Source organism: Meles meles, chromosome 7 (assembly GCF_922984935.1).
Source record: "Meles meles chromosome 7, mMelMel3.1 paternal haplotype, whole genome shotgun sequence".
In the NCBI taxonomy this organism is placed as follows: Eukaryota; Metazoa; Chordata; class Mammalia; order Carnivora; family Mustelidae; genus Meles; species Meles meles.
In genome coordinates this window covers 14,577,812-14,605,751 of record NC_060072.1, presented here as the reverse complement: position 1 = coordinate 14,605,751, position 27,940 = coordinate 14,577,812, and the positions used below count along the sequence as shown (strand labels likewise).

The window sequence follows — 27,940 nt, the reverse complement described above, 5'->3', positions numbered from 1 at the left end:
TTTTAAAAAAGGTTTTTATTTTAATCCTTCCTAGAGGAATACAGATTTGAATGAAATACATTCATTCCATAAATACATTAGCAGCAAAACCCTCCCACCAGAGTCCTCTCTACTCCAGCCCAGAGGCTGCCCTTTAGAGCAGAAGCTGTTCCATCCATTGTCATCTCAACGATGTGTCTGCTTCTTGCTGGAAGCAAGATATATGTGTTAGATCAAGTGAAAGACCAGATGGATGGATGGATGAATTAACTACACTGGGACCCTGAAAACCCACCCATGTGGTGACCATCGAGCCTTCCATACCTTCGAAATCCGCTGACACCCAACATGTTTAACTGATGAGATCCTTCACCAGAGACAACTGAGGCCTAACCTTGCAAACCCGCTAATGTCTGAAATCCTTCCTCATTCCGAGTTGGCAGCATTTTAATGGTGTCTTGTTCTTTCTCGTAGGATAAGCCAGATATAAAGGATAATTTCCTCCTCCTTTCCCCAGTCCGAGGTACCACTTTGCCAGCTGAGTCCACATGTGCTTGTTGTCAGGAGATAATCCAACAGGCATTATCTGACTCACTACACCTCCAGCTCCCCTTTGTCTAGAGGCTAGAAGCTTTACTGCAGAGAGAGGGAGAGAGAGATGTCTAAACCTACAAAGATCTCTAAGGAACAATAACAGGTGTCTCAAATTGGCTTCCATCAAAGCTAGTTTTTTTGGACAGTGGCCCAGATGTCTCTCCTTTACTTTTCTCCACCATTGCCTGTTGCCTGGCTGGTTCTTTTTTATTTGCCCTTGAGGCATCTGCTGAAATTCTGGGCAGATCTACCCTAAACTCCCAAGTAGCCAAGAGAGACTAAGGCAGGTGGTGCTTTAAACTTGTCAGCTTAAGTCAAACCAATAAGCTTACGCTGCTGTGTTCCAATTCATTCTGGGACGACTTAAGTCACAACAGTCTACACAAAACACAACACCAGAACCACAGTCAGCAATCAGGATGACAGTGAGGCAGGGACCAAGTTTAGAGTGCTAGTACATCACAGGACTGGGAAGAAAAAGGAACAATGGGAAGAATTTCAAATAAATCTGATTTGTCTGGGCGGAGGACAGCTTTGACTCGGGTATAAATGCATCACCTAGTTCATCATGAAAATGAGGAATGGACTCCAGACGCTGACACTTTCTTCCCCATACATCACTTAAAAACAGTTTACCCTGCTCTCTTGTCCCGCTCTGCTCTAAAGTGTTTCCATTAGGGCACTCTTCTGTAAGTGCTCTACCCATGCCCATTCAGTCCGCCTTGACCGCTGGCTGGAGAAAGCCAGAAACCATTTTATATCAAAACCACTGTAGTGGATAACCGGTTGCACGTTTTTCCCTTTTGCGTTTTCCATCCAAAACTGCTGGCTTTTTACTTATGTGCCGAGAGACAGCCATCTGCTGAATACTCGGCACTGTTGATCCGACAGTCTTCGGTCCCCACGGAGTCCGCTAGCTCTTCCTCCTCTGAGTCATCATCTTCCTCCTCCTCTTGTGCTGATGAACTGGAGGTGGGACCTTTGCAGGTTTTCAGGTGGCGGGTGAGATGATATTTGGTAAGATAAGCCTTTGTACATTTTTCACAGACATAATCCCGTTTTCCCTCGTGAGAATTGAGATGTTTCTTCAAGTGATTTGTTCTCAAGAACAGCTTATCACACTTAGGACACTTGATCTGGCGTTCTCTACGAGGAACACGAGAGAAAACATTTGTTTTGGGGTTACAAATGAGTGAGTTACAAGTGAGGCACACATTTATTCTTCATAACCTCCTCAGGTCTTTGTCAGAAGAACTCTACCATTCTAGAATCAGATCACGCCCCCACCCCCTTTTTTTTTTAAGTAGGCTCCATGCCCAGCATGGAGCCCAACACCAGAGCTTGAACTCATGATCCTAAGACCAAGACCTGAGTCTAGTATTTGATTTTGCCTGTTCGGGATCACACTGTATATATTTCCTTCGTGTCTGATGTGACGGAATCAATTCAAGTTGCTGCAAGTACCAGCAGCTTGCTCCCTTCCAGTGCTGTATATACGACTTACAAATACACCACAACTTATCTGTGGTACCGGATTTGTCTTTTGTTTATGGATGTTTTGATGCTTTCCAATTATTTATCATCAAAGGAAAGACCACTATGAATATTTCTGTATTTGTACATCGGTCTGCATATGCATGAGTTTCTTTGCGGCACATACTCAGGGACGGTATAATTAGATCAAAAGATATGCACATCTTCAACTTTACTGGATAATATATTTTTTAATTTTTTAAATTTATTTGACAGAGAGAGATCACAAGTAGACAGAGAGGCAGGCAGAGAGAGGGAAGCAGGCTCCCCACTGAGCCACCCAGGCGCCCCTTTACTGGATAATATTAAACTGTTTTCCAATATGGCAGTATTTCTTCTTAAGATTTTATTTTGAAGTGGCGCCTGGGTGGCTCAGTGGGTTAAAGCCTCTGCCTTCAGCTTGGGTCATGATCCCAGGGTCCTGGGATTGAGCCCTGCATCAGGCTCTCTGCTCAGTGGGGAGCCTGCTTCCCCATTTCTCTCTGCCTGCCTCTCTGCCTACTTGTGAACTCTGTCAAATAAATAAATTAAATCTAAAAAAAAAATTTAAAAAAAGATTTTATTTTGAAGTAATCTCTACCCCTAACATGGGGTTTGAATTTACAACCCCAAGATCAAGAGCTGCATGCTCTACCAACTGAACCAGCCAGGTGCCCCTCTAATGAGGTAGTATTAATACATTCATGCCCATCAACAGCCACTTGGGAGTTCCCGCTGCCCCACGTTCTCAATTGGAAGATTCAAATTTGAACATTTTTGACAACTGCCCAATACATAATGGGATCTCACTATGGTGCTAATGGTATCCCATTTAATAAAAAACTACCCAACTCAAAATGCCAGTTGCATCAAGGCTTGAGTAACTCTGGCTAAGACATCTTAGAGCTGGAAAAAAAAACCCTAAAACATCATGTAGACCAGGAATTCTGTAACTTTTTTTTGAGCAAATGAACCCTACATCTTTTTTTTTTTTTTTTAAAGATTTTATTTATTTATTTGACAGACAGAGATCACAAGTAGGCAGAGAGGCAGGCAGAGAGAGAGGGAGGAAGCAGGCTCCCTGCTGAGCAGAGAGCCCAATGCAGGGCTCGATCCCAAGACCCTGGGATTATGACCTAAGCTGAAGGCAGAAACTTTAACCCACTGAGCCACCCAGGCACCCCTGAACCCTATATCTTACAGGCTCAATACGCAAAACAGATAAAAAGAGGTCAAAATCCTTGAAGAAGTGGTAGGGCACAGTGAGAAGTTCTGAAGTCTGGCCTCCTTACCATTTCTACCACCTTCTCCCAGCAGGAGAGGGCACTGAGGAATTCTGCAGAGTTACGGGATGTGGAAAACTAAGCCCCTGCCTTCACAGAGCTTATGTTCTAAAGGAGGAGTTACACCATAAACAAAAAAAACTACTATGGGGAGAAAAAAAAAAAAAAACAAAAACCCAGGTAAGAGTGATGGAGTTCTATTTTAGATAAGATAGTCAAGGAAGGGGCGTCTGATTGACTCAGTGGGTTAGGCCTCTGCCTTTGGCTCAGGTCATGATCTCAGAGTACTGGGATCAAGCCCTGCATTGGGCTCTCTGCTCAGCAGGAAGCCTGCTTCCTCCTCTCTCTGCCTGCCTCTCTCCCTACTTGTGATCTCTCTGTCAAATAAATAAAGAAAATCTTAAAAAAAAAAAAAAAAGAAAAGATAGTCAAGGAAGGGGGAAGGAAAAGATGAAACAAGATGGGATTGGGAGGGAGACAAACCATAAGAGACCCTTAATCTCACGAAACAAACTGAGGGTTGCTGGGGGGTGAGGAAGTAGGGAGAGGGTATGTACTGTGCTATGAAATGTGTAAGCCTGATGATTCACAGACCTGTACCCCTGGGGCAAATACATTATATGTTAATAAAAATAATTAAGACAAAAAAAAGATAGTCAAGGAAGGCCATTCTGAGATGACAACATTTTTGAGCAAAAACCTGAATGAAGTGGGGCAGGCAGACAAGGTCCTGAGACTGAAGTGTGTTTAGTATGCCAGAGTCTCATCAAGGGTTGGCAGGGGTGGGGGAGCAATGTGGCTAAAGCAGAACATGAGTAAAAAGTAAGTAAAGACGAAGTGGGAGAGGCAGTCTCATACCACTACATCATGAAGGGACTTTCACACTTTCTAACCCAAGTATGATGGGAAGCCACGGGGGAATTATGAGCAGAGACAACACAGTCTGACTTATGTTTTAAATGGATCACTCCAGTCATTATGACAGAATACAGTGCCTGTATATGCAGGTCTCAGTAGAACAGGAGCAGAAATCCAGGAGCAGAGAGGTTGGCTGGAAGACTACTGAGCTGATCCAAACAAAAGATGCTGGTGTTCTGGACTAGATAAAGCTGAATGGAGAATGGAAGACTGAATTAAAGACAGTTCTGAGGTGTTTGGCTTAAGCCACTGGGAAGAACAGGGGCAATTTCCTGAGCTGATGATCAATGGGGGAAAACCAAGTTTGTGGGGGTAATATTAAGAGCTGAGTTTTGGACATACCAGGTTTTAGCTGCCTTAATGGACATCCAAAACTGAGAGATGCTGAGTGGATGGTTAGATATATAAGGCTGGAGATATAAATGGCAAAGATGGTATCTAAAAAGCCATGGGACTACAGAGATGACCAGTAGTAAGCAACCCTGCTTGGGCTCTCAAGTTGCTCTTTCTGAGGGGAAGGGCCAAGTCAGTCTCTGCCACATGCCTCACACTCCCTTCAAACTGTGGGAGAGGAACTCGTCCTGCACTTGCTTTAGGGCTGTAGCTAAGTTTTTTCCTAAGCAAATAAACAAAATGAATTTCAATACTGCTATATCCATTTTGAAATGTCTAAAGGTAAAAAATACAAACGTCTGAAAATTTTACTAGTGATCTCCACAGGAAAATTTATAGTCTCATTCAAAAACATTTTGAGTAAGGGCACCTGGGTGGCTCGGTTGCTTAAGCATCCAACTCTTGATTTTGGCTCAGCTCTCATGGTCATGGGATCAAGCCCTGCATGAGGTTCCACATTCAGCAGGGAGTCTGCTTGAGTCTCTCCCCGCCCCGTCCCTCCCCTATCATATGCACACACACGTGCGCTCTCTGCTTCTCTAAAATAAATAAATCTTTAAAAAAATATTTTGAGTAGTGCTTCTTTAATTATGAATGACTTACACACTAGGTTAATGCTCTGATGATCTAAAAACTTTTTATCTCATGGGAGTTTGGCAAGGAGGGTTATTATGTTTCACCATTGTGACAAAGAGTATGGACCCACACTTAAAGAAAATTGTTTTCATTGGTGAATACCTGATTAAGCCAATTCTCAAACCCAAAGGAGAAACAGTTACACCACTAACCTCAAAATAATTTATATTGCATTATGCTGTGAAATGGCTACAGAAAAAGCAAGTGCAAATTTAGGCCTCACCTAAAAGAAGAGAAAGTCAAAGTCAAGGAAGAAAATAATTCCATTTATTAATAAGCACAGATCATATCCAGGATACTGTCTTTACTTCTGGGTACCAAATCTGAAACCAGGTGATAAGAGGGAAAGCTGCAGAAATTAGGACATTAAGCCTGATGAAAAGAAGGTTTAAAGGGAACATGACAGCAATCATTAAGTACTAAAGTCTGTGAGTTTAAAGAGATACTAAACCTACATGTGTCATTCCAGAGACACGTTCCAGAGGCTTTAAAAATTACCATGGCCAGGGCTCTATCCCTAACCAACTAAATTAGAATCCCTGGAGGCAGGGCCCTGGCACCAACTGTTTTTCACATCTTCCAAGTGATTATTATGAGCAGTGCTATGGGCTGAATGCTTGTGTGCCCCATCCCCCAGTAAGTTCTTATGCTGCAGACCTAAACCACAATGTTATGGTACCTGGAGGTGGAAACTATGGGAGGTAATTAGAGTTAGATGAGGTCATGAAGCCTGGACCCCCCCATGTTGGGGTAAGTGTCAGAAGAAAAGGCAGACAGACCAAAGCTCATCTGCTCTCTCCCATGGGGGGACCCAGCAGGAAGGTAGCTATCTACAAGCCAGGAAGAAGGCTCTATGAGAATCCAACCATACTAGCACCCGGATTTTGCATTTCCAGTCTCCAGAAGGTATTCTGTTATGGGAGCTCAAGCTGATTAACATATAAGCAGCTCGACTAAATGATCCCAGAGATCTCTTTCGGCTCTAATGATGTATAATTCTATATAGTATTTGATAATTCCTGTGTCTCATTTCTAAAATTTCACACTAATAATGGAACTCCCTCATGAACACTGTTTTTAAAAAAGTCATTTTGAGAATTATGAATGTAGACCAAACTTACTTGATATTTTAGTGTCTCAGGTTGCATTTTTAAAAAGATTCATTTATTTATTTGAGAGAAAAAGAGTGAGAAAGAGAGGCGCATATGTGAGCAGGGGGAGGGGCAGAGGGAGAACAAGAAAGAGAGAAGCAGACTCTCCGCTGAGTGCAGAGCCCCATGTACGGCTTGATCCCACGATCCATGAGAATATCATCTGAGTCAAAACCAAGAGTTGGATGCCCCTCCGGTTGCATTTGATTAGGAATCAGACAAAAGAGCGAATATGAAAGCAAAGTAGCTAACTAAACCTTAGAGTAAGAATATCAAGTCTTGGGATGCCTGCGTGGCTCAGTCGGTTAAGCATCTTTTGGCTCAAGTCGTGATCTCAGGGTCCTGGGATCAAGCCCCATGTCAGCGGGGACCCTCTTCTCTCTCTCCCCTTGCTGCTCCCCCTGCTTGTGTGCTCTCTCTCAAATACATGTTTAAAAATCTTAAAAAAAAAAAAAAAAAAAAAAAAAGAATATCAAGTTCCCATTGAACATGACTTTCTAAACAGTACCTCCATAATACAAGCTAATGTCTTCTCCCTCTTCAAACATTTGCTAAAGGCTCAGGGCCACAAAATCTATTCTTTTCTCTTTACCACTACTGTAACTAACACAACACGACATTTAACTACACTTGGATTCATGCAATGAAGTCTTAATGGGTCGAGCAATATTTGACCTTCTCCTTCAACCACCCTGTCCTGCTGCCAGAGTAATCTTTACAAAATGGACATCTCACCATGACATCCTTTTCTTGAAGTCCTTCAACGTTTACACAAGAGTGTGAACACACTTAACATTACTGAACAGTATACTTAAAAATGGTTAAGACGGTGAGGCTCCTGGGTGGCTCTGTCATTTTAAGCATCCGACTCTTGATTTCATCTCAGGTCATGATCCTAGGGTTGTGAGATGGAGCCCTGTTTTGCTCATTGGGCCTGCTTGAGACTCTCTCTTTGCCCCTCCCCCATCTAGCCCTCCACCTCCCCCCCCCACTAAAATAAATAAATAATATTTTAAAATGGTTAAGACAGTAACTTTTATTTTTTTGTTTTACTGTAATTAAAACACACACCCAGCACAGTGCCTGCTACATGGGGAGGGAAAACCTTTCAGTGGCTCCATTATTTCCAGAAAGAAATTTAATTTTCCTAGTTGGATAAAAGGTTCATGACTTCACTGCTGCTTTTCTATCATTCTCATATGTACACTATGCTCTAACTGTAAAGAACCACTTGCGTTCCACAGTCCTTCTTGTATCTGTGTTTCTAAATATGTCTAGATATTCCCATCCTTTTCCCCCTCTTTGCCTCCATGAATAATTTTAACTTATCTTAATACTTAGCTCAGACTACCAGGAAGCTTTTCCAGGACACCCTGGCCGGGTACGTGACCCTCTTTCACAGCCTCTCAGCATCTGATGCTTACTCTAACTGCAACGTGGTACGGTAGTGCTTTACTGTTGTGGCTCTCTTAGTGGACTCTGAGCTCTTTAAAGACAAAGTCTATGTTTTTCATCTCTGTATTTTTCACCACTTGGCATAATGGTGGGCATCGAGGGGGTACTTAAAAAATATTTGTTAAATGAGATTAGGTGTTGAGAAAAATAAAGCAAACAAGTGAAATCTTCCGGGTTAAACCCCAAAACTTAGATTTCCAACCTTTGTTTGGCTATGTGAACACAGGAAGCAGCTACCAAGGTAGGAGACAAGGAGTCAGCACTTGCAAGAACTCAAATGTGGGCTCTGGGGTAACTTACTGCGTGTGGATGAGCACATGCTGCTTGAGGTCCTGTCTCCGCATAAACAACTTGTCACAGTAATCACACTTGAGATTCTTCTCACCCGTGTGGATAACCATGTGGGACTCTAGGTGAGCCTTCTGGGTGAAAGACTTGTCACACAAAGTACATCTGTAGTTCTTCTGACCTGCACATTAACCCAAATTGTCACACTGTGAATAAAACAATCACTAGCATTCTCCAGACAAACAGACACATGTATGGGTATGTGGCAGAGGCAGGAATGAAACAGAACTGATAACTGGAACATCACTTTCTAGGGCTATCTACCTAGAACCAGTCAGAGAAAATGAATTTATATTCTGCAACAAAGGCTGGCGAAGCTAATAAATCTGACCTCCTTCTAGGACCAATTACCTGCCTATTGTACATATTTTTTTTACTGTTTATAGCTGACAAATATGAAATCTGGAAAGAAATTACTTATAATCCTAGCAACCAACCTAACCCAATGATGTTTAAAAAACCTCATGAATTGTAACATCTGTGAATAGACAAACATACTTTTACAACCTACAGTTATCTTTTTTAAAACATATGACCTCATAAACTAGAGGTGAAATAAAATCCTTCTAAGAATGCAGAAATAAGAGGCACCTGGGTGACTCAGTGGGTTAAAGCCTCTGCCTTCAGCTCAGGTCAAGGTCCCAGGGTCCTGGGATCGAGCCCCACATTGGGCTCTCTGCTCAGCCTCTCTCTCTCTCTCTCTCTCGCTCCCTCTGCTTGCCTCTCTGCCTACGTGTGATCTCTGTCAAATAAATAAAATCTTAAAAAAAAAAAAAAAAGCATGCAGAAATAAGTTACTGTAAGTCAGGGATTGGCCAACCTTTTGTAAAGTCTAGTCTGTATCTGGAGCTTTGTGGGTCATATAGTCTCCACTGTGACCACACAGCAAAAGGACAAGGCAGAATTTTACTTTCAAGGATTTGGGGAACCAATGACCCAGCCGAGAAAACAAAGATGTCATCGGTTATTTTGTTGTATTTAAAAAATATTAAAAAAAAAAAAATTGCTAAAAGAAAGGTGTTGGTTTACATGGAGTTTAGTGAATGGAAACCCAAAATACAAAATGTGGCAGTGCTGACTGGACCATATTCGCAGGGAAAAAAACTGGCTCTGGCCACTGACTAGGAATAAGGTCTATGCAAGGCTCAGAGTGTTTCTACAGAATTCCCTTTGCTTTCAGTCCAAACACGCATCAACTTCCTGATGAAGTCCATTTTCCCAGTCACCTTCAAACTATGGTGGGGGCACCTGGAAGGTGAAACACCATAATAATGGGAGCTAACACTGAGGAAGCACAATTATGCCACCAAGGTTTATCACCCAATGAAGCCCTGCTGGCAGCCGCACTCTTACGTGTTAACTGCACCTACAAGACTAGCCAGCTGCAATTCACTACCCCAATTTCTAATTGTTGCGAAATTCCATTTTGATGGTCTAATATAACTTACCTGTATGTATCTTGAGGTGAGTCCGCAGGTTGCTGGGATCACTAAAAGCCTTGCTACAGAAATCACACTTGTGGGGCTTCATACCCATGTGACCCATAAAGTGGACATGAAGTTTGGAAGGAGAGATAAAAGCCTGGGGGCACATTGAGCACTTCCACTTCCTTTCTTTGCTGTGGCTTGGCCCATGGCTGCTGCTGTGGCCCTGGCTATGAAGATGGTTATGGATGTGGCTGGTAAGGTGAGCTTTGAACTCTGTATAGGAATTGCACTCCTTGCCACAGTTACAGAGGTGCACATCTGGGTGTTCGGGAACACCTTCAAAAAAAAAATTACTCAATGTCTCCTCGTACTTAAATTTTAAAACTCGTTCTTGATATTAATAATGTTGCTTACAATTCTCCATTCTACCAAAATTTCCACCTTACCCCTACTTATAAAACTAGAATGTCTTGTTTAATACTCTATTTCTAGCATCTCATATAGCACGCTGTGCACAAAGGAAGCATTTGTACATAACGGATTATAATACATCTTTTCTAGGCAAAAAAAACTTTCATTAAAAATTTTTGTAGTATAAATTCTAATAAAACATTGCTTATCATCATGACACAGTGCAAAGAAAAAGACTATGAAGGTTACTAAATCAGTTGAAGGACCTTCTTTTCTTTATGAACTTAAGTTACAATGGTACTGGCCTCAAAAAAGCAGCCTCAGGAACTTTAAATACCCCAAATCAAAATCTTAACACAGAAGTTCCTTTCATACAAATACTGCTGGATCGCTAACATTCAGCTTGTGAAGAACCTCAGAGATTTTAACACTTCGAACATATGGGTAATACCCTGCTTTTATATATACAAATGTATGTGATTTGCTTCAGCTAACATATATATCATTACCAAAACTACTTCTGGTCCTTGGTGTTTTTACTATGCTAAATTCAGGAGAAACAAGTCTTATAGTAACTTACCCATCTGCTGAGCATAATCCCGGCTATAGTAAAAAAGCAGTTCATTTTCGGGAGGGATATCTTGTGAGGTGCAGAAATAGATTTTTCCGTCATGGGGATAAGCCACCAAATTCTGCTCTTCCCGGTTCCTAAGTTATCACATTTAATAGATCAAGCATATTAATTTTGGAATATATACTAAACATATCATATCCCTAAGCAAAATTTTATATGAAAACTTAGAACTATTTTCTTTGGGTCATTTTTCTAATTCCCTATTCTATCAGAAGGGACACAGAAAACAGAATTCTTACTTCTGTCCATCAGCTGACTGCCCTTTATAGTCAGAAACACTACAGTGTTTCTGCAGTAAGAAAATTAAATAAAATTAAGTTGTTGGTTTTTTTTTTTTAAAGATTTTATTTGTTTATTTGACAGAGATCACAAGTAGGCAGAGAGGCAGGCAGGGAGAGAGGGGGAAGCAGGCTTGCCGCTTTGCAAAGAGCCTGATGTGGGGCTCGATCCCAGGACTCTGGGATCATGACCTGAGCCGAAGGCAGAGGCTTTAACCCACTGAGCCACCCAGGCGCCCTAAAATTAAGTTTTAAAAGAGCAACAGCACAAAGACACAGAGAGAGCTAGCTGAACGAGTTAACTGCAACAACAGCCTGAGGGTTGACTAACGGCAGATATAAAGAGCAGGTACCCACCTGCAAATTCAATGATGACTCTATTATTCCTTACTGCACTGGTAGGTTAAATAAACTATTTAATTTTAAAAAAGGACAGCTTCTTCTGTTTGGGTTGATTATATAATCACTATTAGTTAACAACTACTGAAGTGAAGAAGGTTAAAAGTCTTAGTCCTGAACATATGTTTAGACATCAGTATAATCTGGAATTTGGGGCTCTTCCCTATTCTATGCAAAGCTTCCTATTGAAAAACATGCAAATCTTAACCATCTCTTCATCCCAGACTACTCTTACCTGGCTTTGCGCACAAACATCATCCAATTACATTCATTTTCGTCAGTTGTAATGATGCAGAATTCGAGGACACCATTGTGATATATCTGCCAACAGAAGGCAAACATACATGTCAAAGAACTGACAAGCAATACAAAGTGCTACTGAATTTTGGCTACAACAATCCCATTTACTCTGCAGTAGGCCTCTGCTTTCCTAGTCAGTGTGGAACTGACAAGTTCCTTCTGACAAGGCTGCCTTCTGACAAGGTGTTCTCTCTGTCATTTCACCTGGCCCCCATCTCCAGCAAGGTAATAAAGACCACTGGAGACCGATAGTTAGTGATCAAGGTATAGATACAATGACCTTGCTGTTCATTATTCACACTTTGGCTTGACTGGAAAAAACAAAAACAGCCTATTTGTCTTCATCACCTACTGCATGGTGACAAGGAGTGACTAAACAGACATTAAGGTCACAGAACCATCTCTTCTCAGTTTTTTTCCAGTGGACCTAGCGTCCTTCTGAATTCTTTTTTGATACCAAAATTAACGTCCCCAATGCTGGCAGCACCTTACCTTTCCAGTGTTCGCAAGACCCACTTTCCTCTCACTTCAGTTTTGCAGGTATCATTCCCAATCTATTGACTACAAGTGAATCTATGAACATGTTAAAGGAATATCTGTTTATATCAAAACCCTGCAGTTCCAGGACTCCCATTAGAAAACGAAAGAAATGATCAGGGGCTCCCGGGTGGCTCAGTCAGTCAAGCATCTGCTTTCACCTCAGGTCATGATCCCAGGGACCTGGGATATAGCCCCATATCTGGCTCCCTGCTCAGCAGGGAGTCTCCTTCTCCCTCTCCCCCACCCCCCCGCTTGCACTCGCTTGCTCTCTCAAAAATAAATGAAATAATTAGAAGAAAAGAAAACCAGAGAAATGATCTTAGCTTCCAATCCCAGAACTGTTTCCCCAGCTAACTATTTGAGGGATGTTTTAGTTGATTACAAAGTAAGACTTTCATCATATAAACAAATTCCATGCCCTCAGCTGCCTCAAGTAATTAAAATGAAGAATCACTGGATTATCTAACAAAGGGAGAACTAGAAACAGTTTATTTTCTAAATTCCATAGCTGGTGTTTTGCTAAATATTATAATTTGGCTGCAAATTATAGTCAGAAAAAGAACAGAAAGGATGGAAAATTAAATAAGTGCCTGACAGGTGAATGGCACCATACAGGTCTTGGCCAATTTTGCTTTTACATCACTTTTAACTACCTCACTATAGTAAAAACATCCAAAAGTCACAGAAAAGCTTCATGAACACTGACCTTCCAGATATGGTTGACTGCCTTATCTGTCCATTCCGCTACTTCCATGGAGTGGCTCTGTTGGCCAATGAGAGGCCCAAAGCAAGTCCGCACAGGAATGGTTTCTCCAGTCCACACACCTATCAGTGAAAAGATACCAACTGCCCAATCAATGATTTCAGCATCTAACAAGATAAACAAGAGAGAGTGGCTTAGCTCATGTAAAGAATGTTATCTTCAGGAAACAACTCCAGATATTCCAGCACTCCTGTAAGGTAGCTAAGTCTTATGGGCTCTATCCTATAAATATGGAAAATGTAATGAGCAGATTAAATGTGGCTCAGAAGAAACATGCAGAGTAAGAAGCAGTATCAGAAATCCCTAAACCCAGTGTTATACCCAAGGAGCCAAACCAAGTCCCTCCAAGTGTTACTCTGGAATTAATACATAAAAAAGACTAGAGAACATTACTCAATTATAAAAACATAAAGCAATTACTACAAAATGAATCAAACTTATAAAATGATCTGTGCTTAAAGTACTGCTCGATATTATCTAAGCTGTACTGACTCATACCCAAACTACAGCTAAAAAAATAATGAACCTAGCTTGATACTTTCCAAAAACCATTTTTTAAATTATTTTTTTAATTTATTTTTATTTGACAGAGAGACAGCCAGCCAGAGAGATAATACAAGCAGGGGGTATGAGAGAGGGAGAAGCAGGCCTCCTGCTGAGAAGGGAGCCCGATTCGGGGCTCAATCCCAGAACCCAAGAGCCACGACCCGAGCCGAAGGCAGATGCCTAACAACTGAGCCACCCAGGCACCCCTCAAAAACCATTTTAAATTCAAATATGGGTAACCAAACTCTGGAAGTCTGTATTTCTTATTCCTTTTTCCTAAGGAATATTAGACAATTTATGAACATTCGATCTGACAAAAGGTTATCAGTGATGAATTTACCATGTTTTATAAAAGAATTAAGTATTAAGGAATGTTTTGCCACAATTGTTAAAGAATGATACAGCCAAGAATAAAAGTCTTCAGATTCAGGCCACAATTCTTTCCTGTATTCAATTCTAAGAAAGAGGAACTTTCTCAAGAAACTTTCAACTTAATTTATTTCTATCACTGGACAAACATTCCTAGAAAGAAAAATCTTAAGAAGTCAATTAAGTAAACTGACTTTCAAATCAACCAAATAATGACTAAATTATACATATCCACTTTTACAACCCTACCCTACAAAGGAAGAGAACGGACAAGCTTTTATGGTTCCCAGATTCTTACCAACTTCTGCTCCCACAACTGATTGGCGGAGAACAAGCTGCTTGGGGAGAGAAAGCCTTGCTCTGCTCTCTATTGGAGTGTCAGGAACAAAAGTCACTGGTCCGTGATCAGGGCAGTCTGAGGGATAGGCTCGGTCACAGAGAGTGCACCCTATGCATAGGAAATTTGAGAGACAAATATGGGGTTAGTTTAAGCAGCCTCATACCACCTACTTTCTTATTTAAATGCTAATTACTAAACTATAACCAGTAAAAAGCAAATACTCTGATCCGGGGCATCTGAGTAGCTCAGTTGGTTAAGCATCTGCATTCAGCTTAGATCATGATCCTGGGGTTCCCACATGGGGTTCCATGCTCAGCCAGGAATCTGCCTCTCCCTCTGCTCCTCCTCCTCCTCATTCTCTCTCTAATAAATAAATAAAATCTTAAAAACATACTCTGATCAAACAATCACCTTCTTACACTAAGCTACATATCCCACTCTTACATCTCTCTCCAGTAAGATCTGATTTTTTTTTTAATCTCACAGGACAATTTTACTATTCAGTCCATAGAGACTGACTAAAAAGAAACACTATATTAATTTAAGAAAAAAGTACATTGTTTCTTACATAAAGTAGATATATTAGATACATAATGCCTTTAGATCTGATATCTAAAGTCCCAAGATTCCAATTCTACCAAACTATGTGAGGAAACGAGTTGAAATGCCGTCATGCAAAGCCACAACAGAGATGATAACATAGATCAACAGAGTCAGAGACACTGTTTACTGGTCACCCAGGTTTTGATGAGATTCTTAAGACAAAAAAAAAAAAAAAAAAAAACCAAAAAAATGCTCTTAGGGACAGTAGGTAGAATCACGTTCTTGCAGACACGTTTGCTTAAATTTCTTAATTTCTTACTGTTTGTATGTTCTTTTTGCACTGTCAGAAAGGGTGCTGCTCTCTATGGTTACTGTAACTTCACTTTTCCAAGCTCATGAATGTCATTCTCCATAAATCTTGTGCTCTATCACTGCTAAGGAACAGTACACGTGACCTATCAGTCACTGGTTATGTACAAACTTTCCAAATTCGTCCACAAAATAGTTGCGAGTACATCAACCGCAGAACCAGAGCCATCTAAGTATTTTTTTTCCTAAGCAATCAAACATTTCTCCTTAAATGACATAAAATAGCAGTAAGTTTTCATATTTAGGCAAAGCAGAAATAATACCTTCAACTATTCCTTGACTAAAAATTCTCTGAAGATCAGATTAGAGATGCCCTACACTTGATGAGAACTGATTCTCCAGTGCTCTTAACAAGAAAGCATGCTAAATATCCAAAGGAGATTTTGCACTTCATAGTGCAAAAAAAAAATACTTGGAGGTTTCTCTGAAAATACACAAATGGCCAATGAGAACATGTAGAGGTTCGACATCACTGTCACTAGGGAAATGCAAATCTAAACCACCATGAGATGCTACTTCCCACCCACTCCACGGCCAGTAAGACAGCTATAACAGAAAGTGTTCAGAAGATGTGGAGAAACTGGAAAACACACACACTGATGCTGGGAATTCAAAATGGTGCAACTACTTCAGAAAACAGTCTGGCAATTCCTCAAAAAGTTAAACACGGAGCAATTTCACTCCTAAATATACATCCAAGAGACTTAAAAACATGTTTATACAAAAACTTGTAAAGTTCATAGTAGCATTATTCATGACAGCCACCAGGAGAAACAACCAAACGTTCATGAATGAAAGGTGGATAAACAAAATGGGGTCCAGCCACATGACAGACTATTATTCAGCCCGAAAGAGGAATGAAGGACTGATACCTGCCATGACATGAATGAGCCAGGACAACATTATGCTGAGGGAAGGAAGACACACAAAGCCACATGTTGTATGCGTCCATTATATGAAGTGTCCAGAAGAGGTGAATCTATAAAAAGTCGATTAGTGGTTACCTGAGGATGGTGGTGGGGAGGGAGGGGGTTAGAAGGGTGGGAATGATGAACGACTCCTAGTGGAGCATATTTACCAGGTGATGAAAACATTTTGGAGTTAGATAGTGGTGCTGTTTGCACAATCTTGTCAATATACTAAAAACCACTAAATTGTATAATTTAAAATATGTATGTGAATTATATTTCATTTCCTTGTTTTTAAGATTTATGCATTTGAGAGAGACAGAGCGAGCATGAGCAGAGAGAGGGAGAAGCAGAGTCCCTACTGAGGAGGAAGCACAATGCGGGGCTCGATCCCAGGACCCCAAGATCGCGACCTGAGCTGAAGGCAGATGCTTAACGGACTGAGCCACCAGGCGCCCCAGCACAGCTCATTTTTAAAGAAACACACAAAGGAGCAAGAGGTCCCACGTGCCCACTTAAAAAAAGGATCAATAGACTTATTTAGGACACCTCGTCTGCTAAGTGAAAGAGCCTACATTTATCACATTCCCAAATTAATATATTTTAAAATTATAATTTCCAGATTTCAAAAGATTAAGTTTTCCTCATTGCTTGGCTCCTGAAGCACCAGAAGCTTTGTCCTACTCCTCTGGCCCTCCTGTTCAGTCAATTTGGAAGCTCTTCCTCCACCACTGTCTTGGCATCCCCAGCCTTCCTACATTCCACTCTCATTAGGAGATAATTCCACCCCATGTCCATTGCTATAAGTAATGTTTTATTTATTTATTTATTAACATTTTATTTGTTTGAGAGAGTGAGAGAGAGCATGAGAAAGGAGAAGGTCAGAGGGAGAAGCAGACTCCCTGTGGAGCTGGGAGCCTGATGCAGGACTCGATCTCGGGACTCCAGATCATGACCTGAGCCAAAGGCAGCTGCTTAACCAACTGAGCCATCCAGAAGCCATAAGTAACGTTTTAATACTCAGGATCCCTGAATATTTGCAGGCAGATCTCTGTGCTCCATATTAAAATCTCAATAAACATCTCCCCTGGGTATTTTATACACTGAAATCAACATGTCGGAAACCAGACTCAACATCACTCCTCGAAAACAAACAAAAAGGCAGTCCTCTTCCACCACTCATTATCCTAAGGAGTGGTACCACTATCCACCTAGTTTCCCATGCCAGAAACCAGGGATATCTCCTTAACCATTCTCTCCCCCAACTTCAACCCAACAGCAAGCTCTACTAAGTTCTTTGTAAATATTCCCCCACTTTCCTCATCATCATTACCTCTACTCTAGGTTAGAAAATCACCTTCCACTGAAATTACTGCATCCTTTTCCTTACCTGTCTACTCGCCTCACACTGCAGAGAACCCTCATCCTAAACCTCACTCAAGACCCTTGACTGGTCTTAGAAGACCCTTTGTATTCTGGCTCCTACTTCTTTCTCATTACCCCCATATTATGCTTCAGCAATTCTGAACCACACAAAATTCTTTTAGTTCTAGGCACTTACGGGTGCCAGCTCCTGTCTGGGACACTGTTCTTCTGCCAACATTTTTCTTGCCCTTCAGGTCTGTGCTAACACATGCACAGCCTCCCCTGGTTAAGTCTTCCCTATTCCCTCCACGGCCTGGTTAGATGCTCCCCCGAGGCTCTTTGAGACCTCGCACTTAATCCCATCTTCCCACGAACCATACTATACTGCAATAGCTTGTTTACTAGCCTATGCTTCCCATCAGACTATCATCTCTTTAAAGGCATGTGTCATCTCTTACAGACTGTTTTCTACCCTGCATCTAGCACAGAGGCTGGCATAGAGTAAGCCCTCGACACGTTTCCTGCACGAATGAAGCATGTAGTGACACCATCAAATGAAGTTTTTATATTGCTTTCTGTTATTGTTGTTCCATGTAGAACTTTTACATGACCAACTACAGTGATTTATATGCATTCTGAACAAAAATAAAAATTGCATTTGTATCTTCCTACATTTTTCCACGGGAATAAAAAAAAAGTACACATGATCTAATAAATTTGTCTTACATTGAAAAAAACACATAGCATGACACATAGACAATATCTCACTGAAGTTTACTTCTATAATAACTAGAGTAATTTTATCTACTTCTGAAACCCAGGGAAATATCTTGAATACTATTGGGCTGACCTTAGGGGTAAAATACAGAAGGAAACGACTATGGTTTCCTTACTTCAGAATACTGTAAGAACCAACAAAATGCCTATATGTCATTTGGCTTATCTGAGGAAAAGGCACATTAATATAAAGAACAATACAAAAAGAAAAATTCCAGTATCTATCACTTTCTCTACTCAATATCCGATTTTGTGATTAAATCTGTTAGAGATGTTGGCCCTATCTACCAATATTTCCAAGAGAAAAAGGCTAAACACACTCACAAATTGTAAACAAGGTTGCCATATTTTCCTTGTTTGAATTGGAGTCTTCCATTTGCAGTGAAGGTGGTACAAAAGAAAGACTGTCTGAAGATACATCTACATGACCTGTCCCCATAGCAACCTCCTGGGTGATGGAGGAGACAGCCACAGGTTCTAGGCTGAGGCCAACTTCATGAAGGGAAACAGATTCTAGGGAGGCGAGGTTGTGTGAGGTAGAGAGTGCCACGCTTACAGAGTTGGTGCTCATGGCCACGGTGTGAATGGAGTCACTGAGGGCACTGTCAGACATCCCGTTGACCCGACTTGCAATATGGTCTGTCTCCATGACCACAGGGAGCTCTAGGCCATTCCCATGAATGGGTATCACACCACCATGTCCTACAGTGTCTGCTGCAAGGTTGCTGCTCACAGAATCTACAGACAGAGGTTCGTGACTTCTGGAGCCATTTGGGATTTGGGAATGCTCGCCTGCGACACCATCCATTGTAAGTTCTTCTGCCATTCCATCTGTAGAGATTGGGCTGGTAACCCTAGAGACGTTCTCCATAGTGATTGTTGTGTCCAAGGCCACCTCATGGCCATCACTGGGGTGAAGACTTTGGGCACCATGTGTGTTCACAGAGCGAGAGTCTATTGAAACAATCCCTGGTTCTAATCCAACATTTCCATTGGACTGATAGGGATCTAGAGCTGAAGCGTTATTGGCGATAGATAATGCTGTATTACCATCAACATTTATAGAGTTAGGGTGGATATACTGAGGAGGTGGTCTGTCAGCTAAATAAGATAAAATGCCTGAGAAAAGGAAAAGATGAGATATCACTTTTTAGTACATCGTTAAATATAAGGAATTCCAAATGCTAGAAACCATATTCCTTACAAATGTAACTAAATCTCTTAACTACTTTGTTGGTTTAACTGATATACTTTATAAAAATAGCAACATAAGTAGACCATAAAATAATCTTCTAGCTCCTTATTTGGTTAAATTGATATATACATATTTTATAAATAGCAACATACATATATCATAATTCAGTTTCCCCTGTGAAACTGAGAAATTGTTAAAGATTAACTATGTTCCTTTGAAGTAACTGGAAATTAAGCATTTAAATGATGCCTTTAAAATATACATAGTTGGAATTCCTGAGACCCAAGGTGCTGAAATTTGTTCTATCAAAGTTACAAGGTAAAATGACTTAAAAGTAGGTCTTCCACATGAAAAATTTAATTAAGAAAATTTAAATATAGCCTAGTTTTATGTTCTTAAGCTATCATAGCACATTAGGTTCTATTCAAAACAAAAGTCCAATTGAATCTGCTTTATTAAAACCAAAAGAAATATTTGAACACATGGGCTTATCGGGATGTGGTGAAATGGCACGTGCTGCATCGCCAGTAGGAGTGTAAATTACTAAAACCTCTTTGGAACGTGTGTGTATTAAGAATTCCAAAAATATTCATATGCTCTTGCACAAGAAATTCCACTTAGGATAATCCTGCCTAAATGCATTTTATAGGTGTCATACACAAAGTCATTCCTACAATAGTAACAAGTGCCTAGAAAAACCAAAGTGTCCAACAAGAAAGATTGATATATAAATAAACCATGGAATACCCATTCAGTAGACTGTAATGCAGCAGTAAAAAGAGTAATTACGGAAAATAACTACATAAAAATACGAAGTGGAGAAAGGTAAAGATATACAATCACATAGACAGTATAGTCTTAATTATGAAAAATAGTAAAAATTCTATATACCAAGATAAAAGGCAGGAAGGAAGTACACCAAAAAGATAGATGAAGGGACTATGAGTGGTTCTCTATTTGCTAAATTTTGTAAAATAAATACATACTTAGAATAAAAAGTCAGTAAACTTAAAGAAAAAAAAACTTTATAATAAACAATGACACTAGCAGGACATGTGGTTGACAAGAATTACAACTGCAGAATTATAAAAACTGAACCTAGGAAATACTGGAGGAAAAAAGAGAAAAAATGTTTATGTGCCATTAAGAAATTAAGTCTAGTCAAACTGCTATATTAATAATGTGTTATCTGCACATTCTAAGAGGAAAGGTACAAAAATCTATGTATTTTTACCCACCTAGAGATTAATATCCAATACTGACAAACAGAAAAAAATGTTATTCAAGTCTTCAAGTAGGGAGGTTAAGAGGAGGCTCTATTCTTTCTTCTAATGTCCCAAATAACCGTAATACTTACCAGGTAGAATAGTTCTGAAGTAACTGCTCTCCAGGTGGGGGTAAGGTGGTGGAGGTAGGGTGTAGTTTCTTTCAGGCAACCCGCACATCACCCCTCGATCCCCAATACCCATGGGGAGCATCAGAGACAAAGCAGAAGGCAAAGAGCTCAGGGAGGGACCCAGGTTTGGAATTGCCACTGGCAGACCTACAAAAAATTTTTTTCTCAATTAAAAGAAGGTAAGTACTTAAAAACTCTCTCTATAATCACTAAACTCTTAGGAAGGTTTCTGCATATGGGGGAAAAAATTTCACCTAATAGCCCTTTATATCCCCAGACAGTATTATGCAGACATCCACAAATATGTCTGAAAGGTAGTTCTCTAGTTTAAAATTGTCCAGTTGATCTTCCAGTTGTCTATATTAACTTTTAAGTATCAAAACATTTCATTACAGGGGCACCTGGGTGGCTCAGTGGGTTAAAGCCTCTGCCTTCAGCTCAGGTCATGATCTCAGGGTCCTGGGATCCAGCCCCGCATCCGGCTCTCTGCTCAGCGGGGAGCCTGCTTCCCTTCCTCTCTCTCTGCCTGCCTCTCTGCCTGCTTGTGATCTCTGTCAAATAAATCAATAAAATCTTAAAAAAAATTTTTTTTTCACTACAATTAAAAGCCCAATTTAAATACAATTTAAGAGAACAAATCTCAGAGAGATAAAATGGGAAAAAACACCAAAGTTCACAGGAGTGGTCTCTGAGTAACGATATTATGAATTTTTTTTTAAGATTTTATTTATTTATTTGACAGAGATCACAAGTAGGCAGAGAGAGAGGGGGAAGCAGGCTCCCCGCTGACCAGAGAGCTGATGGTGGGGCTTGATCCCAGGACCCTGGGATCATGACCTGAGCCGAAGGCAGAGGCCTTAATCCACTGAGGCACCCAGGAGCCCCGATATTATGAATTTTTAACTTTTTTACATTTACCATTTTATATGGTGAGAATGTTTTACTTTTTAAAAATTCATAAGATATGTTTATAATTGGAAGTTAAATCCAAAACTGTATAAAATATACTTTCATACAATCTTGTACATGTGCTGTATTTTGTGATTGAAAAAATTTAAACTTTAGATTACATCTACCTTAGATTATACCTGCAAGGTGTAGAAATGACTCTTACCATGACTAAATATAATGAATACTCACTAACTTGAGCAGTGTTGATTTGCATTATTTCTGCCTGTGGCACTATTTTTTAATACGCTTTTCCTCCATAAGAGTGTTCACTAAAACGAATGCCTAAGATTCCTTTTGATTAATGTCTCATTAATCAAATAAGTTAAATACTAATAAAATTTTTTTTAATTTTTTTTATGGACACTGAAAGTAATGTGGAGACCTAGTTTAGATGAATTTATTTAGCGCTGCATTTAGCAATTAAGCAGGCAGTTCCCTACAGAGAACTATTTAAACAACTTAAAAGATTTAAAATACCCTTAAACATTTTTTTTTATTTTATCCTTAAGTAATCTCTACAAACTTACAACTCTGAAATCAAAAGTCACATGTTCCACTGACTAAACCAGCCAGATGTCTGCATTAACTCTAATTTTGATTTTAAAAAGCCCAATAAAGGGGTGCTGGGGTGGCTCAGTTGTTAAGCGTCTGCCTTCGGTTCAGGTCATGGTCCCAGGGTCCTGGGATCCAGCCCTACATCGGTATCCCTGCTCAGTGGGAAGCCTGCTTCTCCTTCTCACACACCTCCTGCTTGTGTCTGTCAAATAAATAAATAAAATCTTCAAAAGAAAAAAAGAAAGCCCAATACATTACGACGTCATAGATCATTAAGAATAGCTTGTTTCTTTTCTGTTTCAAAAGAAAAAGAAAAGAAAAGAAAAAGGCTTCACAAGTATAGCGATGGGGGAAAACGAGCTTTTTCTACAGTATTCCTCTGAGTACTGAGGCTCATGGGAGTTACATGTAGGAGCTCCATCTCTGGTACCTCCTCTTTGAATTCTAAGCCTGGGGCATTTGCAGTTGTTGCCAGTTTCAGATATAATAAAAAAATAAAGCTCAATTTCTCTTAATTTCTGGTAACAGTTAGTAGAGTAACTTTCATTCTCTTCTATTAACCCAGGGACAGAGTACCAAGGATGTGAACCAGATGAACTGATAAACCTAGATAAAATGCGAAGTCAACTACATCTCTAGATAACGGCCACCAACCCCACAAGAGAACTAATCAGAAAAAACTGCTACTCCTATCCACTAGAACTCCAGTAGTCCCCAAAAACATTTCTTCCATGATGCTGCCACATGTGGAACTGATGTTCAGACCTGCTTGGCTTCTCCTTTACACTCTTAAAGGGGCTCTGTCTCCCTTCAGGATCCACTGAGAACAATTATGCAATTAAGTGTGGAAATTCAGTCGCTCTCCCTTACTACTCACCTGGCGCAGGGATGGCATTGTGAGTGGGTGAAGCAGCCAACCCTAGATGACTCCCTGAGACGGGCAAGGCATTGCTCACAGAGGATGAAGTCAGCTGCTCCATCCCCACTGGGCTCAGGTTCATTTCATTCATCCTAAGAGCAAACACAACCAGTCAGGCAAAATCTTACCTCAGTGATTCCATTTGAGTTACTGAAGAACCTGAAACAATGGGGGTAGGGAAATGAGAGCTAACCAACCACTACTTCATTTTTATGCTTACAGTTCTCTGAGACAGAGGGTCCTATTCTTTCTACTGATAAGGAACCTGGGATTCAGAGTCATTAACTCAGTCAATGTCACAAAGCAGAAATAGGATTTAACTCAGGTACCCTTTGCTCCAAACCCTATGCACACTGACTAAAGCAAACTCCAATCCTTAGAGCACATGGCAATAAGAGTTTTTTTTTTTTTTCAATCACCAAGTTTTTTCTTTCACAATATTTTCTTCAAATGGCCTATTTATTACTTCAAACGAGACTTTTGTAGACTTTGTTTTAACTCTCTCAAAAGATAATTTTTTTTTTTACTAAGAGTTACAGTGATACAGATTCTGAATTAGATTATTAACTGTGTGAAGAAGCACCGTATTTCCACCATGGATTAGATTTTATTAAAATTCTGTATAAAAATCTTAATATCTGCCATATAGCGAGGTTCATTATGTAAGCTTTGCTACATACTTTATAAACATATACTTCATATTCTCTCACCAATTCGTCAAAATAAATGAGGAAACCAGTCTCAAAGAGGACATGTCATATGCACCAAATCCTAGCAATTAAGTAGAAAAGCACAGATGATGCTGCAAAACACTGCCAAAAAACTTCTTAATATATCAAAACTTTTTTGTTTTCAAATCTACAGACCATTTTTGTCAAGCCAAAAAATCTGAGAATCACCTTTTCTATGCAACCTATCTTACATTATCTTTAACAGTATTATCAGAATACACTGGTTTGAGCAAGTTGCTTGCTATCGGAGGCTATCAAGAACTATTAGTTCCTATGTCAGAACTTAGAGACTGTCATATTATAAACATTATAATTTCAACAGGCTAGCCAACAGGTTATCGGAAGGCTACTCAAACCCTCCAATCCCAGACCACCTGGGTGGCTCAGTCAGTTAAGTGTCTGCCTTTGGCTCAGGTAATGATCTCAGGGTCCTGGGATAGGGCCCTACAGTGCTGAGTCGGGCTCCCTGCTCAGTAGGGAGTCTGCTTCTCCCTCTACCCTTCCCCCCTGCTCATAATCTCTAACTCTCAAATCAAATCTTTAAAAAAAAAAATCTCCAATCCTATATTGAGAGTAAGCATAGGGCACAGTAATGCAAGTTCTTCTGTGTCTATCCCATGGGAGGAGTAAAGAAGGAAAGGAGGAATCAAATGGATCTACACATTCCTTAGCAGTGAAAGCAAACCTAAATAGGTTTTAATCTGAAAAATGGCAGTATCAGCTATCAAATAATTGATAATACTGAAATATTATAAATAACTGAAAATAATAATAGCTCACACTTACTCCTCTCTTACTGTATGTGTAAGGCACTGACCTAAGTGATTTACATGTAATTATTTCACCTAATCCTTTTAACTGCTGTGAGGTAGGTATTATTCTTGATCCCATTTTAGAGATGAGAAAACAGACTCAGAGAGGCTAAGAAACTTAACCCAAGATTATACAACAAGTGACAGTTGGGATTTAAATCCAGGTCTCCCAATTTAAGAAATCTAAGCCGAATCACTATGTTGTGCACTTAAAACCAATATAACATTGTATGTCAACACCTGAAGTTAATATAACATTGTATGTCAATGACAATAAAAAAAATTTTTAAGACTTTATTATTTATTTATTTGAGAGAGAGAGAGAGAGAGAGGTGGGTCACTGCTCAGAGCGGGAGGGCGAAGCAGGTTCTCCGCTGAGCAGGGAGCCTGATGCAGGGCTGGATCCCAGGACCCTGAGTTCATGACCTGAGCCGAAGCAGATGCTTAACCGACTGAGCCACCCAGGGGCCCCTACAATAAAAAAAAATTTTTTAAAGATATTCAAGCTGTTAACTACAATTAGACAATTACACTAAAAGAACCATTTGCCTTTGACACAGTTCCAATAATTGGGATCTGTGTATTTATATTACAGGTTGTGTTTAAAGTCCCACGTAGACCGGTTCCTGCATTATTCTACATCCACAGGCTTTAATCTTACCCCAGGCCAGGTAGCTCATTAAACTAAATTCTCAGACATTAATAAAAAGGCTCACAGTTGAGAACAGGCACTCTGAAATATTTGATTTAGATGGAGCAATGCATTTTCATCGCCACTAGAAAGGCAACTAGAAGTACATGACAAATGAGGTACATGTTACAAAGGAGAGCACATTAATAATAGTATTTAATTATGCAATAAAGAGTGGAAAAAAAATCCTTATAGCCTAAAGAAACAATAGCTACCTTAATTTTCCAAGTTTCTAGGCGTGGGTTGGTTTAAAACAGACTTTTCCCGTAACTTTTTATAGCTACAAATATAACTAAAACTCTACAACCACTGGAGCGCGGGGGCGGGGGTTACAACAAATGGGTTACAATCACTTTTAAAAGTATACTTAAAAGTCTACAGCTTCAATCCCATTCTAAAAATTCCTGAATATTAATCTGTGCACCTAATCTCCAGATAAAAATCAAAATGGTGTTTCTAGGTTGACTCCTAGGCCTTCTCAAACCAGTTCAAACCAGAGTTTAATGTGAGAACCTCCCCAGATTTCTGCTTCGTTGTGAGTCACTAAAACGTGATGACCTCAGCAGCCATAAACCGAAGGTAACTAGTATCTCGCAGAGGAAAAGCAGATGAAGGGAATTTACAATATGATCCTCATAAGACTCTCTCTCTCTGAAGTGCCTTTCTCACAGGAGTTTGTGGGAAGCAATCTTGGAAGAAGGGCCAAAATCATACCAACCTCTCTCTTCCTCCCTACTCACTCCTGGTAAAATCATTTCTTTCACACTTCTACACTTTATGTGTGTGTTTCTAACTGACCTAGGAATAAATAATTTGCCAGTTGCAAATCTTACGACTTTTTCTTAGAATCTTATGCCGTTTTCTTAGAATGACATGTAAGAAGCTAACTGAGGGGCGCCTGGGTGGCTCAGTTGTTAAGTGTCTGCCTTTGGCTCAGGTCATGATCCGGGGGTCCACATGGGGCTCCCTACTGGGCAGGGAGGCTGCTTCTCCCTCTCCCATTCCCACTGCTGTGTTCTCTCTCCCTGTGTCTCTCCCTCTCAAATAAATAAAAATCTCAAAAAAAAAAAAAAAAAAAGTCATGTTTAAAAAAAAAAAAAAAAAGAAGCCGCTAACTGAAATGCAGCCACTTTGCAAAATGCAAGGGGCAGTTTCAGCAACTTCAATGAAATTGTTTTATATTCCTCCATCCTAAACATACAGCCTAAGAAAGGGTCCCAAAAGAACAGCCAAACGTAACTATATCTGGCATATTTCTGTACTGACATGGTTATCATTAAGTACTTCAAACATTAGCATGAAATCTGCAAAACTAATCACTTCTACCTGCAAAATTAAGAACTTAATTTCTCCACATTACCGTCCAAGTCAAAGGATAACCAGGAAAATTCAAGGTGAAGCATGGTGAAAAGCTAAAAACACACTCTGGGAATTCAAATCAAGATATTAAAAGCCCAAATAACTCAAAGGCATAGGGAAAATGTCAATGAGCCAACAATCCATGTGTGGCTATCTGGAACTATTCACATTTGGAGTAAATGTGGTTGAATGAGAGTATATTCAACCCAATTCTGGCTTCTGGATTTCTTGATCCTTTTGGGACATACACCCATTTGCAAATCGCACCTGTAACCCTCCCCCAATGGCATCAAACACCAAAGAAAGGCACTCTAAACTCTCCTTTGCCAAATGTTTTCCACAGACGTCACCAGCGCGGGGCCCACCAAGCTACTCACCTGTGATGCATCTGCTTGGGGCCAAGTGTCAGAGAAAAGAACACACGGGTGGCGGGGAACCGGCATCAGGGATTGCGTTCCAGGGTCACGTGCTACCGCATCTTGCTTACAACCGCTGCACAAACGCGGCCACTCGGCCCCGCGGCCGCCCAGGGCCGCCCAACCTCTCCCGAGGGCCGGCGGCCGCGCTCCCCGCCGCGAGATGGGGCATGCCGAGGGACACCTGGGGCTTTTCCTCCAGAAGCTTCGGGAGGGAGGCGGCCCAACCTGGGGAAGGGGAGGACAAGGGCGGTCACCAAAACCGGGGGAGGTGGGATGCAGGCCCGGTCGCCACGCCACCGGAGAGCCCAGGGGCGGCCGGATGAGTCGCCCGCTCGCCGGCGTGGGGTCCACAGGCCCCGCCGCCCTCGCCCCGCCCCGGCCAGGCCCGTGAGCAGCCCACCTGCCGGTCGCGCGGGGGGCGCGCGCGCCTGCCCCACCGCTTTGTTCCTCATCCGGGCAGAGCTCGCCTCGGGCCCTCCCCGCCCGCTCGACCCCCGCACCCCGGGGGTCGCCGGCCTAACGTTTCCCGCCCGGCCCGGCCCAGCCCAGCTCGCCGTCTCCTCAGGGCCGCACCCTCCGAAGCGCGTTTCCGGCTCTTCAGCCACTCGGGGCGCCTACCGCTCCGCCCCTCGTGCGTGCGCCCCTCCCCGCCTTGGCCCGCTAGCGGTGCCGGC

At 41.0% G+C, this 27,940-nt stretch overlaps 1 protein-coding gene across 6 annotated transcripts; it reads right to left on the bottom strand.

The window, feature by feature from the left end:
• PRDM4 (PR/SET domain 4) lies at nt 1-27,940 on the bottom strand. 6 transcript variants are annotated; one of them, XM_046013144.1, is made up of 12 exons: nt 27,840-27,940; nt 27,225-27,491; nt 23,213-23,346; nt 20,791-20,976; nt 18,563-19,357; nt 14,235-14,384; nt 12,965-13,128; nt 11,654-11,739; nt 10,688-10,815; nt 9,718-10,032; nt 8,222-8,390; nt 1-1,719 (listed from the first exon to the last, which is right to left on the bottom strand). In XM_046013144.1, the coding sequence occupies exons 2-12, from the start codon at nt 27,233-27,235 to the stop codon at nt 1,407-1,409; spliced, it is 2,451 nt and encodes an 816-aa protein (XP_045869100.1). In that variant the 5' UTR covers nt 27,236-27,491; nt 27,840-27,940; the 3' UTR covers nt 1-1,406. The 6 variants fall into 6 exon arrangements, with proteins under 6 accessions (XP_045869100.1, XP_045869101.1, XP_045869099.1 ...); XM_046013145.1 differs by lacking the exon at nt 27,840-27,940 and adding an exon at nt 27,667-27,830 and having other exon boundaries at nt 23,213-23,413; XM_046013143.1 differs by lacking the exon at nt 27,840-27,940 and adding an exon at nt 27,667-27,830.